Source organism: Balaenoptera physalus (assembly GCF_965194825.1).
Source record: "Balaenoptera physalus genome assembly, chromosome: 5".
In the NCBI taxonomy this organism is placed as follows: Eukaryota; Metazoa; Chordata; class Mammalia; order Artiodactyla; family Balaenopteridae; genus Balaenoptera; species Balaenoptera physalus.
The window spans coordinates 117,026,517-117,052,543 of NC_138884.1; the positions used below are offsets into that span (position 1 = coordinate 117,026,517).

The following is a 26,027-nucleotide window of genomic DNA, read 5'->3' on the forward strand; positions in this document are numbered from 1 at the left end:
CATGATGGGAGCTACACAGTTCTCACATTTCATCTATACCTCCTTTATTCCTTACATTATTCTATACATATTTAATTCACTTCATTGCAAAATCCCTGTCCTTTTATTTTTTGCCCCTAAAACATTAGAGAATAATTATAACACAGGTTACAGTTTCATTCAGCAGCTTACAAAAATATTCTGATCATAAAGAATTAGAAACTGAAATATATCTTAAGTGGGTTTCTATACGAATAAAGTAGTAGAACAGAATATCCCCCACTCCCAGCTAACTTTTCTATATAGTGTAACAGTTCTCTGAAAGCTTGAAGGAAGAAAAGAACACTATAAATTTCTTCATGCCACAAAGAAAGATTATTTGGCAGAGAGATTGTTTCGAGACGGTCTAAATGTTAACACTGTTCTACTACAGGCTTTACAAAACTTCCTCCAAGCTTTTTATCCAGGTAGGTACCTTTTGAGATGGACGGTAACTTGAATCAATGCCCCGAGCCAAAGATTCATCAAGTAGTGCTTTTAGCTTTTCAGCAGAATCCTTACTCTTTGAATGTAAGAAGCCTAGTGCTTTCAAAAAAATGGGATCAAGTTCCAAGTTCACAGTAGCAGCCATTGCAAACACCTGAAGAAAAAAAAGAGAGGAAAGTAATTTACAGACAATGGGTAATTATCTGTAAAAGTTTATCTTGGTCTTTTGTTTATAATAGGTAATACTGTGTACCTGATACAAAATTCAAACTGTCCAAAAGGTTATTATGGATAAAAGTAAATTTTCTTCTTTTCCCTAACTGGCATTATCTAGGTCTTTTCTCCTGAAGCAAGAATGTTACCAGTTTTCTCTGTATCCATATCCTTGGCAAAATTTTAAATCCAGATAAACTCCTCCCCACCACAGAGCCCCTTCCTAACACCTGGCTGCCTTGGGTCTTTGTTGCTGTGCACTGGCTTTCTCTAGTTGCATCGAGCAGGGGCTACTCTTCCTTGTGGTGCGTGGGATTCTCATTGTGGTGGCTTCTTTTGTTGCAGAGCATGGGCTCTAGGAGCAAGGGCTTCAGTAGTTGTGGCTTGCGGGCTCTAGAGTGCAGGCTCAGTAGCTGTGGCGCACGGGCTTAGTTGCTCTGTGGCATGTGGGATCTTCCCGGACCAGGGCTTGAACCCGTGTCCCCTGCATTGGCAGGAGGATCCTTAACCACTGAGCCACCAGGGAAGTCCCCGAACACCATTTTAAAATAATACACATAATCCAGTACACAGGAACTTGATGTGTTTAGGTCAAGTTTAGTATATGTCAAAATTTCTTCTCTCAAACTTTATTTTCACCAAAAAAAAAAAAAAAAAAAGAAAGAAAAAGATTGGGGGAAGGGTGTCACTGGAGGACAATGGTTAGAGGACGCATTAAGCAATAAGCTTTAAAGGTCAGTGCTGAAACCTTTACCTCAACTATCTTTTTTTGCCTCCTTAGTCCTCAGTCCCAATTCTGAGTGCCTCAGAAAACATACTAATGATAATGTTATTGCATCACATTTAGATTGTGGTATCTCATGCATTAACCTGTTTTTGAAAAGCAAGGTGTCTGAGAAATGGTGCCAAACCATTGATCAACATTCTAGGCCTTGAAATTGTCTTCTGTCCTCAAGGTTAATATAATGATGCAACACAGTTGCACTGCTAGAGTTAAGGATCTGTCAGCAATTCCGCAGTAATCTCTCATTTTCAGGGGTGTATAAAGCCGTTAAAACTTGCTGTAGATTGAATCTTGGCATATGAAAGCTCAGCCTGAAAACGGATTTTGTTTGTTCCTTCCCCATCCACTTCCCCCCTAATATTTCTCCAACTCTCACAGGAAATACACACACACACACCCCACTAGCCTTTTTTTTTTTTTTAAGTTTTAAAGAAGGTATTAGATATCTACCTGATAGCCACAAAATTATTGTCAAATTCTGTGCTCTACTCAATCACCCATGAGAAGGGGTCTAAAGGCCAATACTAAAAGAAAAATAATCTACCTCAAACAGTTAAAAATTGGTAATAATTAAATAAAAATTGAGAAGCAACCTCTGTCACGTCCTAAGATTGTACTATTACATACATCATCTATATATAATGATAGGTGGGGTTTTTTTTCTTTTAAATTTACTCATGAGGCTGGTCATCATATACATTCTGAGGAGAAGAGGTCCTCATTAAAATGTCCATGATGAAAAGGAGTAAAGCTGCCGCTCCTTCTGAGTGCACAAGGGAACACAGCCTAGTCTTTCTACTGACCTAACTTATTTGGTTAGCTAAAGAGCTAACAATCTGTATTATGAGGTACTGAAAATACTGAAACTTAGAAGAATCCTTTTAATATACTAGAAAAACCATTACTTGAAATTTCTATGCTGAAAATTAGAAGCCAAGTATTTATGGTTATGTACTTCCATAATCACAGATAAAAGGTTTATATTACAGATTAGGTGACAAGAGTCAGCACCTAGATTACGAGACCAGACCACAGATCACGTCATCAACACCAATTTGGAGTCAGTTCTTTTTATATGATCCTGCAATTATAAAACTGAACAGACTTTATACCCCTGCCCTAAATTACTAACATATTCCTCTAGCCAGTGGTCTCCACAGTAGAATACAGAGAAAAAAAAGTTAGAATTGCTTTTTATTTTTAATCTTTTATTAAAAAAACTATTAATATACATAGTGATAGCAGTATATGCATATAATTGGCAACTAAGTACACATATAAGGAAGTGAGCTCAATTTTTTTACTCATGGAATGAATGATGAGAATACTTTGGAGACCAATGCTTTAGCCTTTCTAGCAACTTCCAGTTTCCCTTTCCCTATTATATATACATAATGGCTGCTTTAAGGTACAAACTTACCTTCCCCTTGAAAGTCCCTCCGGCACTCATTCAGCTCAGCCCTTCCCCCTCTCCACATTAACTTCATTGCTAGCTGCCCATCGTCTTCTAGCCCCTACTCATTACCAACATATTCCCCTATATTTTCCATTTTTTTCTCAAGCAGTCCTTTTATCGCTTTACCTTTACTATCCCCACTCATCCACACAGACATCACCTGTTTCACAGCCTTCTCCCAAGTAGTGAGCTGTCCCTACTCAAAGAGCCAAGAGCAAAGAGCAATACTCCATATTGCTGTTTTCGGAAAAATACTCCACAATCACCATTTATCAACATCTTCTCTTGAAATCCACACCTGCATCTTCATTGTTGCTAATGTACAGAACATTTGCACCAGGCTCATCTTTTCCTCCCCCCCTGCCATCATCTTTGGTAATTTTAGCATCTATATTGACATTCTTCTCCAACTTCCTGCACTAGTTTTATTTAGATCTTCAACCTCAAGGAGCTTCATCTTCAGCCACTGAGACCTGAAACTTGACACAACTATTCTCCTGCTTGACCACAGTCAATTCTCCTTTTGAACTACAATCTTCCATCACTCTATCTCTTTTACTGCTTTGACCCAGGAGCCTCTTCAGGGTACCAAGTCAATCTTTCTTTTAAAAAATTTCTTTACTCCCATTCATCTATCCTTTGAATTTATAGAGACCTCCACTTTCTTGGTCCCTCTGCTTTCTCCTTACTGGCACCTTCTTGACCGAACTTCTTTTCCTTGTCCAACAGAAAAAACAGGAGTTGGGCCTAAAATAAAACACTCATGGTTATGTGTTTTATCCTTTATATTTTAGTTTTCTATCCTCCTTTCCCTCCCCCTTTTCTATTGCCTTCTCCAGTTTCTATTACTTCTCCTTTCTTACTGGCAAACGCACATACAGTAGTCCCCCCATTACCTGTGGTTTCACTTTCTGACATTTTAGTTACCTGCAGTTAGAAAATACTGAATGGAAAATTCCAGAAATAAACAATTCATAAGTTTTAAATTGCACACCATTTTGAGTACTATGATGAAATCTCATGCCAGCTCAGTCCATCCTGCTTGGGATGTGAATCATCCCTTTGTCCAGTGAATCCCGTCTGTTAGTCACTAGCCAGCTCAGTTATCAGACTGACTGTCATGGTATTGCAGTGCTTGTGTTCAAGTCACCTTATTATTATTTATTTAATGCTCCCAAAGAGCCAGAGTAGTGATGCATGCAATTCAGATATGCCAAAGAAGTTGCAAAGTGCTTCCTCTAAGTGGAAAAGTGAAAGTTTTAAACTTAATAAGAAAAAAACTGTATGCTCATATGCTGAGGTGGCTAAAATCTATGGTAAGAACGAGTCTTCTATCTCTGAAATTGTGAAGAAGGAAAATTTGTGCTAGTTTTGCTGTCGTACCTCAGACTGCAAAAGTTATAGCCACAGTGCATAAGTGCTTAGTTAGAATGGAAAAGGCATTAAATTTGTGGGTGGAGGACATGAACAGAATGTTCCAACTGACAGCAATGTGTTGGGCCAGAAAGCATTGAACATCTACAAAAACTTCAGCAAGAGATCCCCTGAAATGAGTGACACCACGCCATTTACTGCAAGTAAGGGATGGTTACAGAGATTCAGGAATAGGTTTAGACTGAAAAATAAAAAAATTACTGGAGAGGCTGTGTCTGCCAATGAAGAAGCCACTGTCACATTTCTGGCAGAGTTGAAGAACTTAAGGAGAGAGGCCATGTTCACATAACTTTTATTATAATATGTTGTTATAATCATTCTATTTTATTATTAGTTATTGTTGTTAATCTCTTACTGTGCCTAATTTATTCATAAAACTTTATCACAGGTATGTATGTATAGGAAAAAAAACAGTATATATAGGGTTTGGTACTATCCATGGTTTCAGGCATCCACTGGGAGTCTTGGAACATATCCCACATGGATAAGGGGGGAATGAATAGTGAAAGAAATTTATTTCCTTCTACTGAAGTCCTAAAGAGGTCAGCAACTGTGGTGTAAATTTGTCACTTTATCTCCTTTATTATTTCCAAGAATATTTTCCAGGAGTTACACCAAATCATGTTACTTCTATATAGTTCTTTCCTGTATATTCTAAAACTCATGATCAAAATAGATTGTAAAAGAGCTTTCTTATTGTGGATTAGAATTCTAGAAAACAAAGTCCTAGGTGTGTGTAGCTATAGATACAAATATATACAGAAATTTAATGCTTTAAATGTAGATTTAATTTCAAATCTAGATGTTGCTTTAAAAAAAGAAGAATGCAGAAAACTAATAATAATCACCACTTTTAAAAATGTCAGTGGCCTAGGAAGGTGGCAATAGTGGTGTTGGTGGGAACAAAGTCTTAGCTCACGTTAGGAGCTAAGACTTATATACCTTAGTTATATACAGTAAATGTATATAAGTAACACAGAAATTCCCACTTCTAAATAATCATCTTTTTTCTCCATCTTTTTTATCCTTCATGGTCCAGCCTTTCAGAGACTCTCTTTTAGCACTCTAAGCATCCTTGTCCCATAGTTGTACAGTTTCATCTACTTTATAGTCATCCATCCTATTTACCGTCTCCCTGCCTGCACCCAAAATCTAAGTGCAGCTGAGAGGAATACACACACTCTGTATCTTCAGAGTCACTAATCCCATCTAGGCACTCAGCACAACTTAGCAATCCTATCATGTTTCTCTGGTCAACTCATTTCCCCACTTTCTGCAAAGACCAGTCACATTTTCTCCATTTTCCTTGAAACTGCTTCTCTGTCTTAGTAGATGTCCTCATCTACTTCACAGAGAAAACAGAAACTGTCAGAGAGGAACTAAATCAACTTTCTGACACATCTACAAATATACCTGCACCAATCCTTTCCTCTTTCCCACCTTTTAAATAAGAGGGTGGCTCTCCATGTAATGCCACCTGTGCCTGGAACCTATCTTTTTCCTCCCGCTCTGAAACCTTGAGCTATGAACTATTCCTATGTCTTCTCCGCCACTCACAAACCTCCCTCCCCCAGCCTCTTTCTTTCTACTGGCATCTTTTCATTGACCTTTAAATATCTTCTATCCTATCTTCTTCATTTTATAGCAAAACTTCTTCTACATTTTATACTTTTTCTTCATTCCTTCTGCTTATATAGCATTTCCTGCAATTTGGCCTTTGTCCCAGCATTCCATGGAAATACAAATACCAAATACCAAATACCAAAGTATTCACAGCTTTAGTCAGGTAAGTATAATAAATACTATTTTTTCCTCCTACTTCTTTCTTGGTCTTCTTTGTAGATTCCTCAAAAATCTTGAGGAATCAAAAATGAGTTGCTCAAGATTAGGTTCTGGGTCTCTTCTTTCACTCTACACCTTCTTCTCAAAATGTCCCCTTTGGATCAGCAGCAACAGGCATCACCTGGGAACCTGTTAGATATTCAAACTCTCGGTCTCCACAACCATACCTACTAATGAAAATGCTCTGGGAGTGAGGCCCAGAAATTTGCATTAGATCTTCCAGATGGTTCTGATCTACTCTAAAAGTTTCAGAATTACTGCCCTAGACAATTTGACCTATCCCCTTTTGCCAGTAATTACATATTTATCTCTCCAGCCCATGCGTCTCTTCCAAGATTCAACTGCCAGCTTGACTTGGATATCTCACTGGTGCCACCTATTCAACATGCCCCTAACAGAGCCACTCATAAACTCTTCTCTCAACCAGTTCTTCCCCTAATCTCCCCTTTCTCAAATGATACTTATCCCATTGCTCCAGCCAGAAACCTGAGAATCAGCTTTAACTCCTTCCACTTCAACCCCTGCTTCCCATTCAATCACCAAACCTCTTATACATATTTCAAATTCATCTACCTTTTTCAATCCTTATTACCACACCCTAGACCAAGCTACCATCATGCAGCTATTATCTAGCCCACTGTAAGAGCTTAATCAGAACCCCACAATCGGGACTTCCCTGGAGGTGCAGTGGTTAAGAATCAGCCTGCCAATGCAGGGACACGGGTTTGAGCCCTGGTCCAGGAAGATCCCACATGCCATGGAGCAACTAAGCCCCTGCACCACAACTCATGAGCCTGCGCTCTAGAGCCTGTGAGCCACAACTACTGAGCCCACGTGCCACAACTACTGAAGCCCGCGTGCCTATAGCCCGTGCTCCGCAACAAGAGAAGCCACCTTAATGCGAAGCCCGTGCACTGCAAAGAAGAGTAGCCCCCGCTCGCTGCAACTAGAGAAAGCCCGCGCAACAACGAAGACCCAATGCAGCCAAAAAAAAAAAAAACCTCAAAATCACTCTTGCCCCTTTCCAAATATTTTTATATCATCCACTTGTTTAAAATACTCCTTTTCACTTCTTACTGTCCAAAGGTTAAAGAACAAGATTCTTAAAAAGGTCTCTAATGCCCTACATGATCTGGTAATACATGTAAAGCAGTTACAACTGTACCTGACACAGAGCACAATTGCTCATTAAATGTTACCTAGTATCTCAAGCTATTCCCACTTTCTGTTGTAACCACATGACTTATTTCAAATCTTTCAACATATACTCTTTCTTACCCCAGCTCTTTAGTGGAAAGCGTCCCTTGCCTCATCTTATTCATCCTTCTAGTCTCAATTTTTTTCTGCACATTCCCCTAACAAAATAAGGAGTCTTACTGTTATATGGTCCTAAAACGTCCTGTATTTACGCGTCATAGCTACTACACTGTTAATTACGTAAACAGGGTTTGTCTTTCTCACTAGAACGTAGGTTCCAGGAGGGCCAGCACTGACCTTATCTGCTGCTGTAATCCCTGTTTCTAGCAGAGTGCCTGGCAGACAGCAGGCACTCAGTAAATGCTGGCCAAGTGAATACATGTTATTCACTTTCTCTTTCAAACATCTTCCTCCTCCACGAGTAACACTCAGCTTTCCTGGCTTTCTTTTTCTATCTCTGGCTACTCTTTCTCTGGGTCATCTTTTCATCCCCATTGCTCTTGGTATTGCCCAAGTATCTATTCTTGTCTATTTTCCTTAGTTCTGCTACCAATTTCTTCCATGGTAATCTTATATATATCATGTTTTCAACTTGATTTCACATGTTTTTCCCCATTCCAATCTCTATTAAGCTCAAACCCCACATTTCCAACTGCTTAGTAAACATGTGTACCTGGTTGCCTTAATGGTATCTCAAATTCAGTTATGATTGAAATTGAGACTATGAATATCTTCCCCTAAAAGTTCCCTGTCCTGCAATTTCTTTCAATACATGACACACTCTCCATTCATCAGGTCTGAGGCCTAAATCTCTGCCTCACCGAGTCCTCCCCAATTCCTTATAGCTAAACAATCAGCAGGCCTTTCCTGTGAATTCTGACTCTGCAACGTTTCTCACATCTATTCCTGTTTTTCATTTCCACAGCTACTATTCAGATTCAGGTCTTTATTTGCTTTTTGTACTACAGCAACAATCTAGTTATTCTCCTTGACTTCAACATTGTTGCCATATTAATGTTCCTGCAACACATTTTTTCTTCCTTCCTTCCTTTCTTTCTTTTTTCATTTTTTTCCTCAAAAATTAAGGATTCCCACTGCCTTTAAAATAAAGCCGAATTTCTTGGCCTACCATTTAAAAAGATTCAGTAACTGGCACAAAAACTTTAATTCTTCATCCCCAGACCTTCTGTAGTGCAGAGCCATTAGCTGGGCTTGCTAATTCTACTCATTTTTTCTGACAAGATTTTTACCCATTTTTGTATTTCCAAATGCTATCAAGACCCAGTTCAAATACTCCTTCTCATGAGAACTTTACTCACAGCTACAGTGTTCTTCTCTACCCCCTATACAACTAATCGTGTCCTCCTAGGATATCTCAAAGTGCATTCTCATGGTACTGGAACTTTCTACCTTGAACCACACTCTTTTTTTATACATCTGTGTATTCTCTATAACACTCTTGAGTACTTTAAGGGGAGAGGCTCTCTTTTTTGCCTACCACTCTGCTATTTTGCAAAGTACCACAAAATAATGGCTTTGGAATTATTAGAGATCAAAGTATAAAGGTCTTTCCTCTCCTTCTACACAATTCTAATCATGTCCAAAATCCCTTCACAAAAAGCAATAAAAAAGAAATTCCAAGCCATCCCCACCCAACTGCCCCGCCCCACAAACCCTCAAACATCAAAAAAAGAAAAGCAATACGAAACAAAAACACCTCTTTCATGACGGAGGACTTGTACAATGTTCCTATCTGCAATACTCTCTTCCCAATCCTTCATCTGATTTAAATTCATTAATCCCACTAGACTGTAAACTCCATGCAAGCAGGGACTTGTTTTATTCACTGTTATATACCTAGTGCTTGGAACTTCACAGATTCTCAAAAGTATTTGTAGAGTGAATGAACTAGGTTGCGTTTAAATGTCACTTTCTAGGGCTTCTGTGATTTCTCCAACCCAAATTGGGTACTCATATATAAATATATTCTTTCCTCTAGATCTCATTTCCCACCCTACATGCGAATCTTAAAAGAAGTCCAAAGTTGATCATCTGTACGTGAACGAGATGAAGGAAATCGACCCTGTTCACGCAGAGTGCAATATTAGGGTTGCCATCACATAACTGCTCTAGAAAGCTTTGCCCTTTATGTCTTTGCAAGCTCTTGCAACCCTTTCTAATAAACAACCTTTTAAAGATGCTGCCCTTTTCATTCCCTCACTGAGTTCTTGCCCCTGGATTACACTGAAACATTAGGCATACGTCCGGAAACATAAGGGAAGCGGAAAGACCCTGATTCCAAACCAACCAAGTGATAGTGAATCTGAAAAGCGACCAGAGACACTCAGACAAGGACTGCCAATCTTTTGATCAAAGTCATAACACACCCAAGGCCTAGCACAGGGGAAGGTCCTTGACAAGTGAGCTCGAGAGAAGGTGAGAGGCCGACAGAGGGAGCTGCCGAGAGAAGTCGCCAAAACCTTCCGAGGAAGGTCGGAGACAGGGTTCCAAGGACCTAGTCCCCGGGGCTGTGCCCTCGGTCCGCGTGCCCCAGCCCGCCACAACCTACGAGGAAGCACTACCCTCACTTAAGGGGAGAGCAGTCAGCCTGGGCACTGGACCGCCTGCAAATTACGAGATGTCCCCACAAGGAGGGAGGAAACTAAGACCGCACGGAACTACTCTCCCACCTCGCCCCTCGCAGAAGTCTTGAGCCTCCCAGAGTCGGCTGGGAGCCGGTGAGCTGGTAACAACTCACCGCTCCGCCCCGCTGCCCCGTCCGTTCCCGGTGGCCTGACGAACCGCTCCCGGCAGCAGCCGGCTCCGAGAGCGGAAAAACAAAGGTTCCCGCAGCAGGGTCGACTGGGGAACGTATTGGCTGTGCGACGGTAGGAAGTGACGTAACCCACTCTTTCCGGTCCGCCGGATTATGAATGATTGCGGGGGCCGCAGTTTCCCTGGTGCGGTCTTCGTTGTTTCTCTCCCGGCTTCGTTGGCTGCGTGTGGCCCGCAGGCGAAGACTTCCTGAAGCGGCCTCGGGAAACCCGGCTCGGGCGGGGCGGGAATGCGCTAGCGGTCCGTGTCACCCACACGCTCACGCACCCTCCCTGCCTGGCCGCGCCTCTGCGACCAGGTAAGGAGGGCGCTCGGGCCGCCGGCTCCGCAGTCCCCGAGACGCCGTAAAGCCGCCTCTTAGCATCTGGGGAAACAGGGTTGAGGATGTGGGGAAGGGCGGGAAGGGTGGGAAGGGTGGAGGGGTCCGGGCCCCTTCTCAGTTTTTCCAAGACCAATCCCCGTGGCTTCCTCTACTGATGGGGGAATGGAGCAGCTTCCAGTTGCAGCAGTCTGTGGGGTCGTTTGCCATTTGCTGCTAGGTGTAGTTTTAAGACCTCTTGGATCGCGCTTTAACTTCTTTTTTTCCAGTTAGTTTTTTATTCCAGCCCTTCCTCATTGGAGAAAGCAGTTGTATGTGAATACTACCTAACAGTTGCTCTAATGAACTTGCTTCATTTTGGGCCATTTGCTTCTGTTTCACCATCAGTGTTTCACTTTGGTTTTAAACTTCTACAGAAAGTGAGAGTTTAACTTGCATGAAAATTGCTTTGACTTCCAAAACGTTTACTGATACGAGTACTTTCTCTACCTGGTTTGGGATTAGGTGACTTGTTCCCCCACTCCTCTTTATTCTTAACGTCATGATCCCCTGATGCCATGATCCCATTCCTTGTCATAAGTTCTTGAATATCAAGAAAATGCCAGCATTTAATAATATGTCTTCTGCTAAATTATTGATAAGAGGAGATAGAGTACTTCTACTTTTTTCTAAGCTTATCTAGAAACAGTGTTTAAAGGAGGAAATGCAAAAGCTGGCAAAAACTAGTGGTGACAATTTAAACTTTAACCATGGTCACTTAAATATTGTGAAAATAAATTCTTTGTTATAAATACAACTGAGTGATTGGCTATCATATTTAATAAATCAAACATTAAGCTATGTGACTTTTCAGCTGCCTGGTGGGGAATATACACTACTGAAAGGATTGCCTTAAGCATACTTATTATTTGAAATTATGTTTGAGTTATACCTGAAGGCATTGTTTTAAGAGTCCTAACTTCAAAAATAAATCTGAAAAACTCAGTGAGATTTGACATTTATTTTATCAATTATTTTATTTTTTTACACTTCTGTGACATGTTTGCCTGCTTTAAACAAAGCTCAAACTTTAACTTCTGTAGTAGAAGGCCCATCAAGGGTTTTGGGGGGTTTTTATTTTTCTTTTAACCTGTGTTTACTTTGTAGCTTTTGTATCACATGTAATTTGAAATAATAAATACTGAGTATGCAAGTGGGTAACAGCAACAATTTAGCAGACCTTGAAACTTAACAAATTTTTTTTTGAAACTTAAATTTTGAGGCCAGTCAACTAAAATATCTGTAGTATACACAGTTCCTTAGTATATGTTGTTTTTATCTTCAAGTTTTTAAAGTAGCCTACTGAATTCTGTTATGATTAGTACTTGGAAAGCAAGGATTTAAACCATATAGTTCATAATAAGCACGGGTATTGGTTGCTGTGGGGATTCAGTAATTTTATTTCAGGCTTGCCGATGTTTCTAACATGTTAGCATTTCATGCTGTGGATCCCTATCAGGTATGAGGTCAGGCTTAGCTGCAAGCATTATGATTCTATGGCAACAGATGATTCCCTGATTCTCCAGAGAGGACACACTTCCCTTATGGCTAAGGTTAAGTAAGCTTTTTTAAACTGTTTTTTTTTTTTTTTTCCCACTTCTTGCCCAGATAAGCAGCTAATTTTAATCATAGGATTTTGTCCTCTAGGACTTAACGATATGTGTCTTCACATTACATAATGTAGTGAGCACTGAAATGGCTCAGTGTTTTCTTCCCTTTTTTAAACTTTACTATCTAAGGTAATAAGCTGCTATCTAACTCTGTAGAGGCAGGCTTTTCTTTGTTTAATCTATATTATTGAAAGAAAGTAGTGATATTTGCAACCAAATACTGTTATTGTTATGTATAAAACACAAGCTAAGTTCTAATATTCATAATGTTGAACATTTGATGTAGTGGGGAATTTTAATGGGTTTAAATTTAAATTTGAATCTTTAAGAAAAATAAGAGTTTGTGATTTTTTCGTATTTGTAAACTGCTTTGAACTATTCTGTACAATATAAGCAGTTAATATTCAAGTGGACTTAGGGTGTCACATTTATATTCCAGCATTTTGTGACTCCCCAGCTTTCAGCCTCAGTAACAAACAGATTTTTTGAATATTTGGTTGGAGAAAATCTTTTCAATTCAACACAGATCCGTTATTTTCCCTGAGAAGTTTGGAAGTATAAAGAATAATTTAAGGCTTGAACTAAACATTCCTTGAACTAAAATTTGAGTACTCTTCAGCATTGGAGATATGTGAGGTAGTAAGTGCTGTAAAGAAAAAGAAAGCAGAGTAAGGGGCTAGGAAGTGATGGGAGTCCTTTTTCTCAGGATAGACTGCTCTGAGTTAATATTCAGAGACCTCAGTGAAATGAAGGAGCAAGCCATGTGAATATCTTGGAGAAGAGCATTCTAGGCAGAGGGAATAGCAAGTACCAAAATTCTCAAGCATGAGGACATTGCTGGCGTCTTCCCAGAACAGCAAGGAGAACTGGCTGGAGGGACGTGAACAAGAGGGAAGAGGGTTAGAAGATCAGGTCAAAAAAGAAACACAGCTAGGGTCACATCAGGCCCTAGAGACCATGATAGGAAATGTGGATTTTATTTTAAATGTTCTGGGGAGCCATTGGATGGTTGTGAACAGAGGACATGGTCTGATTTATGTTTTTAAAGGATCACCCTGAGTACAGTTGCAGAATGGACAGTTGTGTTGAGTGGAGGAAAATAGTTAATGGGCTTTTGCAGTAGTCTTTGTAAGAGCTAGTGATGACTTAGATTAAGGTGTTATTGGTAGGGGTGCTAAGAAGTTAGACTTAGCATGTATTTCAAAGGTAGAAATAGGGTAAGAGAGAGAAAAAAAGGAGTTGAGTGAGACTTCAGAATTATGGGCCCAAGCATCTGAGTAAATGGTGTTGCTGTTTTATCAAGAATGGGGGCTACTTGAGGAAAGAGGAACAGGTTTAGAAAAATGTCCAAGTGAAGATGTCAAGTAGGATACATGTATAGGAGTCTGAAGTTCAGGGGAAAGGTTGTAGCTGATATTTAACCCTATGGCACCGTAAATCACCTCAGGTAGTGCCGTTGTAGTGTAAGTGGTGGCCCATAGGTCATGGACTCACTTTAGTGAGTACTAACCAACATTAAAAACAATAAAACAACCCTGGAGAAGAAGAAGAAGAAAGAAAAAGCAGAGTGAACTGTCAGTTGTATCTCATGTGGTAGGATATTTCTTGGCGATTCTTTTGTTTCAGTATTATTCAGTGTATAATGACTTTCATTATAAGGTTTATTTCTTATTGTGTGGCATGATCAAATTTTGACAGCCAGTAATCAGAGGGGTGAGTGTAAGTTGAGAATAGGGTAAAGTACTGAGCTACAGGTCACTAAGAGGTCTGAGGAGGATCCAATACAGGGAAATAGGAAGGAACTATCAAAAAACTTAATCCAGTGCTGAGAATTGTCAAATAACTCTGCCTTTAGCATGGAGGTTTTTATCAAGGACAGTTGCTTAGAATAACATAATTTCTGATGATTTTCACTCCGGTGAAATTGTTGCTGCAATAAAATTGCAATATGCTTCAATTTATGAAGTTTGTAAAGTAGTGCTATTTATGTTAGAAAAATACCTATTCCTTGATGTTTTCCAATAAGATCCCTTTATAGATTCAAATAATGCTTTTGGATTGAAGTACAGTTCTTATCTATGTAGTGGGAGTAAAATGTACTTTTAAGGATTATTAGGATTGAAGTAGTACACAAAAGTTCTGTGTGCTTAGCACATAGCTGCTGGACAATAAAATGTACATAATATTATTTAGAATTGTATTCTTTGTTCATTTAACATTTATTAAGCTCCTATGAAATCCCAGGCCCAGTGATAATTTCTTATTTTAAAAAAAACAATCAACTGGTTAATATTTAGTTGCAGTTGTGTACTTTTTGGTCTTTATATATAATATATAACTTATTTATCTATTATGTAATATTTAGTTGCCATAGATCCAGACTTGAATTTTGAGCACAAAAGTTTTAAACTATTTTTCCAGCTTCCAGAGAAGTATGCTTATTTTCATACTTATTTATGGTATTTTTTCCTTTCTCTCTCTCTCTATATATGCAAGGAATAAAGTAGTAAAATGGTTTTAGATAAGAAAATACCTATAAAACTCATTTCCCCTTTCATGTGTGAAATGTTTCATTTTATCAACACCAAGATATATTAATTGGAATGAGAATGAAAAAAAAAAAGATTAAATTCCTAATTAAACCTGTGGCTACTTCGTTTGTTTAAAAATATCTTTAAAGATTCCCAAATAATGAAACCAAGGCTTAAGTATTTTCTTTTTACCTGTTCTTATTCCCTCTGCAACATTCCCGAGCAAGCTGGCCTTTCCAGGGAGGAGATGCACACTCCATCAGCTCTGTTCAGCATCTCAAGTTTGTGGTGTTGTCCGCTGCTTCCGCACCCCATCACAGGAATAGTTGCAGCGTGGCACCTGTCAAAGCTGAGAAAGGGCAAATGACATACAGCACTTCTGTGCTTGGCAGGAATGTAGTCTGGACTAACAAGAGCTATGCCCCCAGCTCTGTGTGTTGGAGACCCAGAGGATGATCCTACAGCACCTACCTTTTTTAAAGCTGATGACATAAAAGTAATAAAATAAGGAATTCTCTAGGTAGAAATGGAGAGGAAGAAAAAAAAAAAGGTTTCTTTTGAGGGTATTTGCAGACTTTAAGCAAAAACTGTGTTCTACTTTCTTGAAAAGTTAAAGACATAGTACAAGCCAAAAACAGATATCAAATTTGTACAGGTTTGCTAATACTTAATATTTATTTTTGAAATTACAGTAGTATTTAATGTGGAGAAATTGCCCAGGGAGAGTAATTTTTTTTTTAACTCTAAGATCCTTAAGTAACATTTTTAATCTTTAAGGGGAAGAAAAAAAAAACCCCAACATCTATATTTAAAGAAATAAATTATGTGAAGAATCAACAGTACTGGGACTTCCCTCTCGGGCCAGTGGTTAAAACTTCGCCTTCCAATGCAGGGAGTGACGGTTCGATCCCTGGTCGGGGAGCTAAGATCCCACATGGCTCACGGCCAAAACGCCAAAACTTAAAACAGAAGCAATATTGTAACAAATTCAATAAAGACTTTAAAAATTGTCCATATCAAAAAAAAAAAATCTTTAAACAGAATCAACAGTACTTTGCATTTTCTCTTCGGCATCTCATTAATTTTTAGATATCTCCAAGGGCAGATTATTGCTATTCTATTTTGTTGACATTTAGCATTTATTAAGTGCCCACAGCAAAAAAAAAGTTTATAGAATGTGTAAAAGTTAATTCTCAAGGTTCTTATGTGCCTCGGGAAGTGGCAAATATACACGTACTCTAAGTTTTAAAATAATGTTCCTGCATATCCTAAATCAAAAGCTGTAAAATAGTATGATGTTGTTTTTAGTTTTTTGTTTGTGTGTTTTTTTTTTTAAGTGTTAGCAGGACTAGTCTCTAATTACTATTTCCTAGACTGCTGGGCAAATGAGGAAATCGATTATGTTTTCTTTCAAATCTGCTTCTTAGGGAAGCATTTAGGGATCTTCTTTATAGCATCCCACCGTCAACAAAGGGAGTTAAGAGGATTGGTAAATTAATCAGCAGTAGATATATAGGGATAAACTCTCCAAAGAGACTATCAATTTTCTACAAAATGTTGGTTTCTTTTGCCTGTGAGCTTTAACAAATGCCCTTTAATATTTTGTTTTAAAATCAGCTCTAGGTGGGGGAAAAAAAAATCCAAAAGGTAATTAAGTTAGCTCAGGGAGAAAATGGTTTCCATGGGTTAAAGGGTTGTTGCTTTTAAATTACATGAAATAATTTTCCCGTAGATAATCTTTTAAATAAGTAACAAACCATGGTGCAGATCTGTTATGTTTTAACAAAAGAAGTATAAGATAAAACACTGGTGATCACTTGCATTATCAAGAAGTTTTCCACGACAGTACTTTACTAACTATATCCCTTTGTTATAATGGATTATTAGCCCTTTAATAAAAAAGTTGAGGACCAAGATGGTTAAAGAGTACTTAACTATTTTGCTTTTGATTAAAAAAAAAAAAAAAACTAAGGAATTTAGAATATAAAGGAAATTTAGTAAATTTTAGCACCCTAAAATTCAGGTACACTAATATTTCAAATACACTTAAAAGAAAGAGTTGCATGTGTACTTTTTAAAGGCTTTTAACGTAGTTTTTAAATAATTTAAAATAATTTTTTCTCCAATATACCATCTTCCTGTTATATGGCGAATGCTTTTAAAGAGTGCCATCTAGTGTCAGCTTTGGAATTTTGATTTATGGATTAGAACATGGGGAATTTTAGACCCAGGAAATGTAGAAATCAAACAAAAACTCATAATTGACAAAAGTCTTAAGGATTTTGACTTGAAAACACCCATCAATAATTTGACCACAGGTTGTGTATGTTTGCATCTTTAAAATAACCAACATGTCTATTCGTCCATGCATTCACTCAATATTTCTTGACTATATATATATATACATACATGTATATATATATGTGTGTGTGTATATATATATATATATATATATACACACACTCACACACACACACACACACACACACACATACATATAGCAGGCCCTGTTTTAGCATAGCAGTGAATAAAATAAAATTTGTACTCTCATGGAATATTCTATTGGGCGAAGACCAAAATAGATAATATAGTATGTTACAATAGTGCTAAGTGCTGTGAAGAAAAGCATAGAAGGGGATGGAAATGTTTTTTCAGGGAAAGTGGGAGTTGGGGTTCGCAAGTTAAATACAGTAGCCAGGGAACGTCTCAAAAAGTTGATGTTTGAGTAGGTACTTAAAGGAGGTATGGATGTGTTCTAGGCACTAGAAATATCAAGTGCCAAGGCACTGAGGTGGGAATGTACCTAGTGATTTAGAGGAACAACAAGCCACTTTTGCTGAAGCAGTGAGCAAAAATGAGAGCTGATGAGATGGACAAAGAGACATAGAGAATTAGATCAAGGAGATCTTTGTAGACCTTTGCAGGAGCTTTGCCTTTTCTCTGAGTAGGATGGGAAGACATTAGAGTGCTTGAGCAGAGAAGTGACATGATTTTATTTCATTTTTAACGTATCATTTTCGCTACTATGTTGAGAATAGACTAGAGGATGGAAAGCAGGGTTAGGAAGCAATTGCTATAATTAAGAACAAAGGTGATGGTGGCTTGGATCACAGTGGAAGCAATGAAGATGGAATGAAATGATCAGATTCTAGGTATATATTGAATGTAGTGCCACAATAAATTTTTAATGGATTAGTTATGGGGGTGTGAAAGAAAAGAGTAATTTAGAATGATTGTCCAGGTTTTTGGCCTGAAGAGCTAGAAGGATGGTGTTCCATTAACTGAAATGGGGAAGATACATGAGGAACAGGTTTTGGGGTAGGGAGAGAATAAGGAACTTGATTTTGGACATGTTAACTTTGAGATATCTCACTTATCAACATCTAAGTTATGGAGAATTTCAAATATTTTTTTTATTGTGATTCAGCATACAATAGCTCATCACATATCAAAATCCACTTTAGGAGAATCCATTTCTTGTGAGAGAATGAATATATCCCCCCCTCAATTATTATATTTTAGGGGTATAAAACAAGCAGTATGGAAGGACCAGCATCATCAAGCTTCTCAGAGCTATTATCCCCAGACAACTCTAGGTATTCTTGGTTATTTCTTATGTCCCATTCTATTCATCTTTTGTTCTCACCTGTATTGAGACCCCAAAGTATCAGTACTTCACTGGGAGAGTTCTATTGCAAAGCACCTGAGGTATGCTCTTTTTAAAGGAGCTGGATATAAAATCACCCTTAAGACTAGTTAATTGCACAGGGTAGGAATCTTTCTTTTGGAAGCCATTTATTCATTCCAAGAACCAATTCTTGTAGAATCGTATCTATCACAAATCCCTGCTGATTTCTAGAAAATGTTTTTAAAATGTTCATCTTTTATTTTAGCTTTGCAATTTCTATATTCTAAGACCTATAATCACTTCAATTTATGCTTCAGGTAACCCAATGAAAGAAGAAAATGAAAGGCATTAAGAAAAGTCTTACAGAAGAATATCTATACTTGGACCTTTCTCACCAAAAAGAAGGGTGCATCTTTCCTCTTCATACATCTATAACTTTATTTTTGTTATCATACTGTGACTGCAAAATCTTTAAAGTTTGCTTAGTCCTCACTGAAGAAAGCACAGGTATTTCACTACTTAAAAATGTACTGTTTGAGGATGTTGAAATACAGATTATTTCAAGGCAAGAGCTTCCACCAATAGTCCAGAATTGCTGTTTACCTGCAGTAGTAGAAAGACCAGACAATTTCTGTAGAGCAGGACTTGCTGTTGTTCTGAGACACATAATCCAGAAATCATATGAAGCAGACCCCTCAAAGAAGGAAATTTTGGAACTTCTGGGTTTTAAGAAGACTTGCTTGAAAGCCTGTGCTGAAGTAAGTATAATGTCTCTTTTCTGATATTTAAAGCCATAAGTGACAATACAGTCACTTGAATATTTATTTGAACTTTCTGTTGGAAAATAAAATTTAATTTACTTAAAAAAACTACAGTAACCAATGAAAGAGTTAAAATAGCCCTTCATGTATACCGATATTTCAGCGCAGTATTGGAAGATAAGAATTTAAGATTTAATTTATGAGGTTTAGAGACATTATTTTTAGGGAAAGATTTCTCTTTTTTTTTTTTTTTTCTTTCCCTTTTATTTTAATTACGTTGAGGATTTTTAAAGGGGATTTTACATATGAACAGGAGCTCAACGTAGCAATGTTTCGGAAACCCAGCTTTTTTAGGGGGAGCGTACTTTAAAGGCTTTGGGAAGTGAGGATTTATTCGGTAAGTGGATACAGGAGAATAGCATATATTCCAGATGCAGGAATGCTGAACCTCCATTGTTTAATGTTATCACTTCTGAAGTACTGTAATGTCTCGTGATGGAGCGTAAAAGCCTAGCCCAGGGATGGTTTAGCTCAAGACTTAAATTCTCTAAACCAGTCTTATTTCCCAATAGAAAGTTATTTTTCTTCAAGCTGTGTTGAAAGTAAAGATTCCTTTCATTTCTTGTTTTGTTTTGTTTTGTTTTGCAGGTTAGTCAGTGGACCAGGCTATGCGAACTTACCATCCCTTTAGCTATTGAGAATTTTCTCAAAGAATCTTCTGACCAGCCCCCAACTATCCCTGCCGAAATACTAGAGCTTGAGAAGAAGCTTAGTGAGCCCGTTAGGGTACATAATGATGACAAACTCCGGCGGCAGAAGCTGAAGCAGCAGAAGGCTGCTGGGGTTAGGCCTTCCCTTGATAAGGAAGAAACGAAGAGCAAGGCCCATAGACAGGAAACATCTGAAGAGGTGGACTCTTCATCGGCGAGCCTGGAACTGAGAGTGGCATTCTCAAAGCTCACAGTACGTGAGGAACCAGCTCCTGCCAACAGGGAGCCTGCCCACGTCAGAAAAGCGAGAGCCTCTGACCTTCCACCGCTGGACCATGTGTTTGTAGAAGGCCTGTACTTCACTGTGGCAGATATTGTGCTCTTGCCCTGTATCCATCATTTTTTGGTAAGGTTTATCAAGAGTGGATACATTGCTGTAGGTTTCAGTCTATAAACTGCCCAGGTTTGAATCCGTATTTCATTTCTTAATGCCATTATGCTCCTGGGCAAGTTATTAATATGTCTCCATTTTCTTATATGTAAAATAGAGATGATAATAGTGCCCATCTAATAGGATCAGTATGAGGAATAAATGACAATTTGTGTAAACCGTGAACGACGTTTGGCACATAGTTGCTTTCAATACATGTTAGTAATTATTATGACTTTTAGTTTTGAGTTGCTAAAACATTAGCATTTGTTATGATTATTAATTTTAAAATGCTGTGGTGATCACCTTCTAATACTAGAGGTTCCAGTATTAAAATACTAAAAACTCTTGTCCGCTGTATTTTATAATTATGTAGTCTCTTCAAATGCTAATTTCATTATGTTAGATATTTTTAAATCAGAAATATTTTACCCTCATCTCTGTTATGTTACATAGCTGGCAGTACTATTCAATGCTGTGGGAGATTATATATGGAAAGTTTCCTTTTTCATTTCAGGTACACATGTATGTATATATGTGCGTGTGTATATATATGTGTGTGTACATATATATACATATTTATATACATACATATATAAATGTATGTATGTATGTGGTTTTTTTCTGTCTGTGGAGGGAAAAAAGACAAGGTAAAAGTAGTATGAGAGTGAACATGGGAAGCTAGAGCTCTCTGCAACTTTCCAGTTGATTTTCCAGAGCTGCATTTTTCTCACTTTGAAGCATTTCACCCTTTCCCTTACTAAGGAATCAGATATCAGATTTCATTTTGATTATATATCACCAACACTTCAGGCATCTCTACTGACAGATGAGAAAAGATTTCTAATGAAAATCTATATGTTTGGAGACCAGGCTTCACTAATAAGTTCAGTGGCATTAATCAATTGGCATTTTCTTAAAGAACATTTCTCTTTTCTTTAAAATGTAAACAAAACAAGATTAAAAACCAAAATAACTTCAGAATCAAAGGATGTGAAAACAAGAGATCTAGGAATCGTTTAGATGTTGATTAGTATTGTAAATGTCATGTGTATTCATATTGTCCGTGGGGCTGGGTGGGGAGAAAAACGTAAATTTTTTCTTTTCCCTCGGCAAACGATTTCTAAATTCTCTTGTCCCTGACTCCCCCCAATCCCCCACCTCTGCTGTTATTACCGACTTCAATCATTAGAGCAGTCATTTGGTACATATTAGGAAATACTTTTGGTATTCATGGCTTCTTGGTCTTCTTGGATAACTATTTGTTCCTAATTTCATAAAAATCGAATCAAGGCGGCACAACCATTAATTCATTCATTTGAGAAATTTATTGAAAGCCTACTGTATATGTCATGCCCTGTTGTGTGCACTAGGAATACAGTGATGAACAAGACAGAAATGGTCCCAGCCCTTGTGGAGTTAATATTCTAATAGAAATAGAAGAATAGGGAAGATAGAAATGAACACGTAGACAAATAAATAATACATATTTAAATAATGGTAAGTGCTACAAAGAAAATAAAACAAGGTGATAGAGAAGATTTGGTTATTTGCCTTCAAAGGCAACAAAACATAAAAAATTGGATTCACCTGCATAAAGGTTATTTTTAGATCATTCCAGACATCCATCTTCAGCTAAATTGCGTTTAATTTTAGCTTAATTTAAATACTGTTTACCTGATGAGGATCAATTGAGGTGGAGGTGTTCCCAATTGAGAGGATTTTTTTCCCCCTTCAGTCAGGTGGGACATCAGCCTGACCACTGCTGAGTAAATCTACCTAATATTGATACAACTAATGAACTCTGTTTTCATCTCAGTTCAAAATAGCAGAAAACTTTTTTATTACATGTATTCTATGATTAAATTCTTCTCTTTTGACATCATGTAAACTAATTCTCTAAATATTTTCCTTTCTTTCTTTGTATTTTTCCTGGATCATCACATTTTCTTTCAGGAGTTGATCTTTCTTTGCCAAAGCTTTGATGTTATTTCTGTTGTATTTATTTTCCTCTTGTAAGTCATCTTGGGTTATGAAGCAGCCATTTTAGTTCAGATGGTGGCTAGGATGCTGAGCCTTTATACTTGTATTAACACACATTGAGGTGATGGAGTAGTGGTCCAGATGATCAGAATTAAGATCAAGTTCATCATCAGGAATGAAGTTCAAGTTACTAGGTTTGGATCAGAAACACGGAGTTGAATAAGATCAAGAATATGAAAGAGCAGTCAATTTTGCTAATTCAAGGTTTGGTATACCAGAGGTCAAAATGAGAAAGAGTTAGGGAAAATACCCAGTTTTGCTAAACAGGATAAAGCCAAATATGCAAAACAACAACAGGGAGAGAGGCTGAGGTGTTATATCTAAACCTCTGCTCCAAGCTTCTCTTCCTCTTCATAGGATGTTAGTTTGCAAAGTTAACCACTGATAGCCCAACACTTCTTTCTGGAAGGTGCCTGATAAAATCCTCTCCTCTGGAAAGTTTCAGGAATAGATTAAAAAAGAATAAATTAAAATGCATGCTTCTTATGATTCCCCCCTCCCTTTAATTTATTTGCTAGAACCTTCTAGTACACAGAATAGGAAGCAGATGGGAGAAATAACAATGAATAACCATACTAAGGCAAAATGTTGCTTCTCTCTGATACCAGAAAATTTTATAGTTATTTTTAAGTTACTGCTACTAAACAGGTACACTTTGATAGAACTATTTAAAAGATTATTCTACTCCTGGAAGACAGAGAAGTTGACATTTTATGAAATATTTTTGTAACTTGAACATTTATGATTTAACTTAATACATTTTAACTTCTAATGCTTTGAATTTAGTTTTTTAAAAGTATGATGCATTTATTACTAAAGTAAAATCATTGTAGAAATTGATTTTTGAGCAAAAATACCTATGTTAAGTACCTCTTTCACTGGTCCTATTGGCATAAAATTGAGAATAAAATGGGAATCTCACTACTGGCTGGCATATTGCAAAAATTATGGATGCTGTAGTTGATTTATATTTTCCATCCCCTGTCCTATTCCTTAGGTCCTTAGAATTTTCAGTTTTAACTCACCAGTTCTAGATGGTAAGAAAAGACCCTGAACTGGGATTATATTTCCATTTAGACAGGTTGTTTACTATTTTTTATACTGCTTACACTGCTCACCTAAACATTTGTTGGTTATGATGTGTTTTTGAAAGGGTAGACTTGACTGAGGAAATGACATAAAAGAATTACAAAATACTGTATATAATAAGTGATTGGAAAGTAATGCAGAGGAGGAGATCTTTTGGACAGGTGTAATATCTTGCTTCTCTTTTTATTCATACAAGTTTTTCTGCCTCTTGCTATAATTAAATACAAAGCCACTAGGATTTCAGTTTGTGGTCTTGATAGGAATTTTTTACCAATATTTTGAGAATAAATTATTTTCTTGTCCTTAAGTAACTCTGGTATTTATAATGTTTTGATCTTATCAGCCAGGTAACATCTTTTAAAAATCATTTCTTAGGAACAAATTTAATTTTCATTTCACACATTTATCATTAGCCTCATCCCTAAATATATCTTCTCAAGTGTAATTAATGAATGTGGTGCCATACCTCCTGAGCTGTCTGGATATTAGCAGAGCAGCCTGGCATATTGATTAAATGGGATGACCTGTCATGCAGAGTAAAACTCCTCAATTTTTTTAAACATGAATTATTGTTGTTTAATCACAACTGATTTTCTAAAGGAGGGAAAGATGTCATATGCGTCTAAGAAGTAAGAATAAATGACTACCAAGGGGAGTAAAGGAAAGGTGAGGAAATGAGAAATTTCTTATTTGATTAATTTATCATGGCTTAAAGCACAATTCCCTTAGCACATAATCTGTTTCCAGGCAATTAAGTATTTTGTTGAGAATTAGAAACTTTTTGGCTCCCAGAGTACCATTTAGACGGTATTTTTCAAACTTTTTTACTTTTCACAGTAAATAATGCATTTTACAAGGTGACTGAGCATACAAATACAAATATACATCTTTATATTATATATATAAATATAGATGTATAAACAGAAAATAACCCACCTTACTACATGCTATGTACTCTGATATTTTCTATTCAATTTCATTTTGTAAAAAAAAAATTTTTTTTAATTGATTTTTAAATCTCCTAATGGGTTGTAAGCAGCAGTTTGAAAAACACTAATTTAGGGGATTATTCTTTGAGGTCAATATATGGTTTCTTGATCATTTGCTCATTCACTCAGAGTATTTTTTGCAAGGTGGTGTTTTAAGCGCTTGTAGTATACAAAGAGAATTAGACATAAACCCTGTTCTTATAATCAATTCTTATTTAACCTTAAAGTCCAGTTAAAAATAGACTATATATATGTGTGAAATTTTTCATTAATTTTCGTCCTTTCTGGCTCCTGTTTTGGCACTGATTATTGCTAGATATATTTGTAGAGATTTTCTGTGACTTGACCTTTTCATTTTATCTGTTCATAAGTCATAATCTGTTTGTAACATTATAACTATTTCTATGGAAACAGCATTCAGTGTCTCACAAAGAAGCAAGAACATTCTAATTTTTAAAGAAATTGAAGTTTGGTGGTGGTGCTGGAGAGAAAGCATCTGACCAAGAGAAAATAAACATATTAATTTACATCAGGGGTAATGGTTTCAAATGCTTCTAATCTGAATAAATAAAAGCCTTACTTTAAATGCTGCATCATAATAAACAAACTACTGATAAATGCAACTACATGGATGAATCTCAAAATCATATTGCTAAGTGAAAAAAGCCACATTTTGTGATTCCATTTAAATGTATGAAATTTTAGAAAAGGCAGAATTATACACATGAAAAGCAGATCATTGATTGCTTACAACTGACTGTGGAGCAGAGTCTGACTGCAGATGGTCACAAGGGAACTTTTTGGTGTGACGTTGAGCGTAATGGTACTGGATTATGGTGGTGGTTGTGCAACTGTATAAATTTACTAAAACTCATTCTTTAAATGTGTGAGTTTTATGGTATGTAAAGTTACCTCAATCAGCTCTTATAACAAACAAAAAATATATAATAATGTGTTTTGTCCTTTGTAATTGCCTAGGTAATTATCTGCAAGAAACTTTCTGAAAAGCTGGTAGAATTTCCACTGCTGGCTGCCTGGTACCAGAGAATTCAGGAAGTGCCAAGAGTAAAAACAACAGCTTCTCAGTGTGGGATCCAATTTCTCCATTTACCAGAATTACAGACCACCTCAAACGAACAGCAGCCAAGCTTAGATGAGGTCCCATGTGTAGAGGAGCAAAATGATCCTTCATTTATAGGAGGACCAAGACCCACTATGACGAAGTTAATGGTAATTAAATTGTTTTTATTAAAATTTTGTTTGAAAGATTCCATGTGATAAAGTTGCTGAGCATTTTACCCCAGCTTGTTTAACATTTTATAAATTTTATTTATATCTCTCTTGACCAATTAATATTTCTGCTAGTCTTTGGATTTAAGTGAAATATAGTAAATTGAAGATTTTTAATATTATGTGTCTTTGGAGCCAAACAAGTCAGAATATATATTTTTAAGAGTATTTTTCTCAGAATTTTTTGTTTTTATATTCGAGACACCAAAGTCATATCACACCTGGTCAAGTTTATTGTTTTAACCTGATGTTTTTCTGTTGCAAGGAACTGGTTTCTCAGTTTCTTAATTTTGAGGTGATGATTTGAGTTAAAGAAATATGAAGATGATTATCTCAATATATTTTCCAAGGTTTTGTCTAAA

General features: G+C 37.1%; 2 protein-coding genes across 12 annotated transcripts in view; one reads left to right on the forward strand and one right to left on the reverse strand.

Annotated features, from left to right (window-relative positions):
- INTS12 (integrator complex subunit 12) overlaps nucleotides 1-10,272 on the reverse strand; it is a 28,399-nt gene extending 18,127 nt beyond the window's left edge. Inside the window, exons 1-2 of one of the 3 annotated variants that reach the window (XM_082462900.1) lie at nucleotides 10,150-10,272; nucleotides 455-619 (exon numbers count right to left, since the gene is read on the reverse strand). In XM_082462900.1, the coding sequence (XP_082319026.1) occupies nucleotides 455-610 (156 nt within the window). In that variant the 5' untranslated portion in view covers nucleotides 611-619; nucleotides 10,150-10,272. Of the gene's footprint in view, nucleotides 1-454; nucleotides 620-3,078; nucleotides 3,430-10,081 lie in introns of those variants that run through there. The other 2 variants (XM_082462902.1, XM_082462901.1) reach the window with 2 other exon arrangements.
- Nucleotides 10,182-26,027, forward strand: part of GSTCD (glutathione S-transferase C-terminal domain containing) — a 128,648-nt gene continuing 112,802 nt past the window's right edge. For 3 of the 9 annotated variants that reach the window (XM_082462838.1, XM_082462845.1, XM_082462846.1), the window contains exons 1-4: nucleotides 10,290-10,524; nucleotides 18,671-19,111; nucleotides 19,763-20,230; nucleotides 25,354-25,605. In XM_082462838.1, coding sequence (XP_082318964.1) covers nucleotides 18,692-19,111; nucleotides 19,763-20,230; nucleotides 25,354-25,605 — 1,140 coding nt within the window. In that variant the 5' untranslated portion in view covers nucleotides 10,290-10,524; nucleotides 18,671-18,691. The other 6 variants (XM_082462840.1, XM_082462842.1, XM_082462841.1 and 3 more) reach the window with 6 other exon arrangements.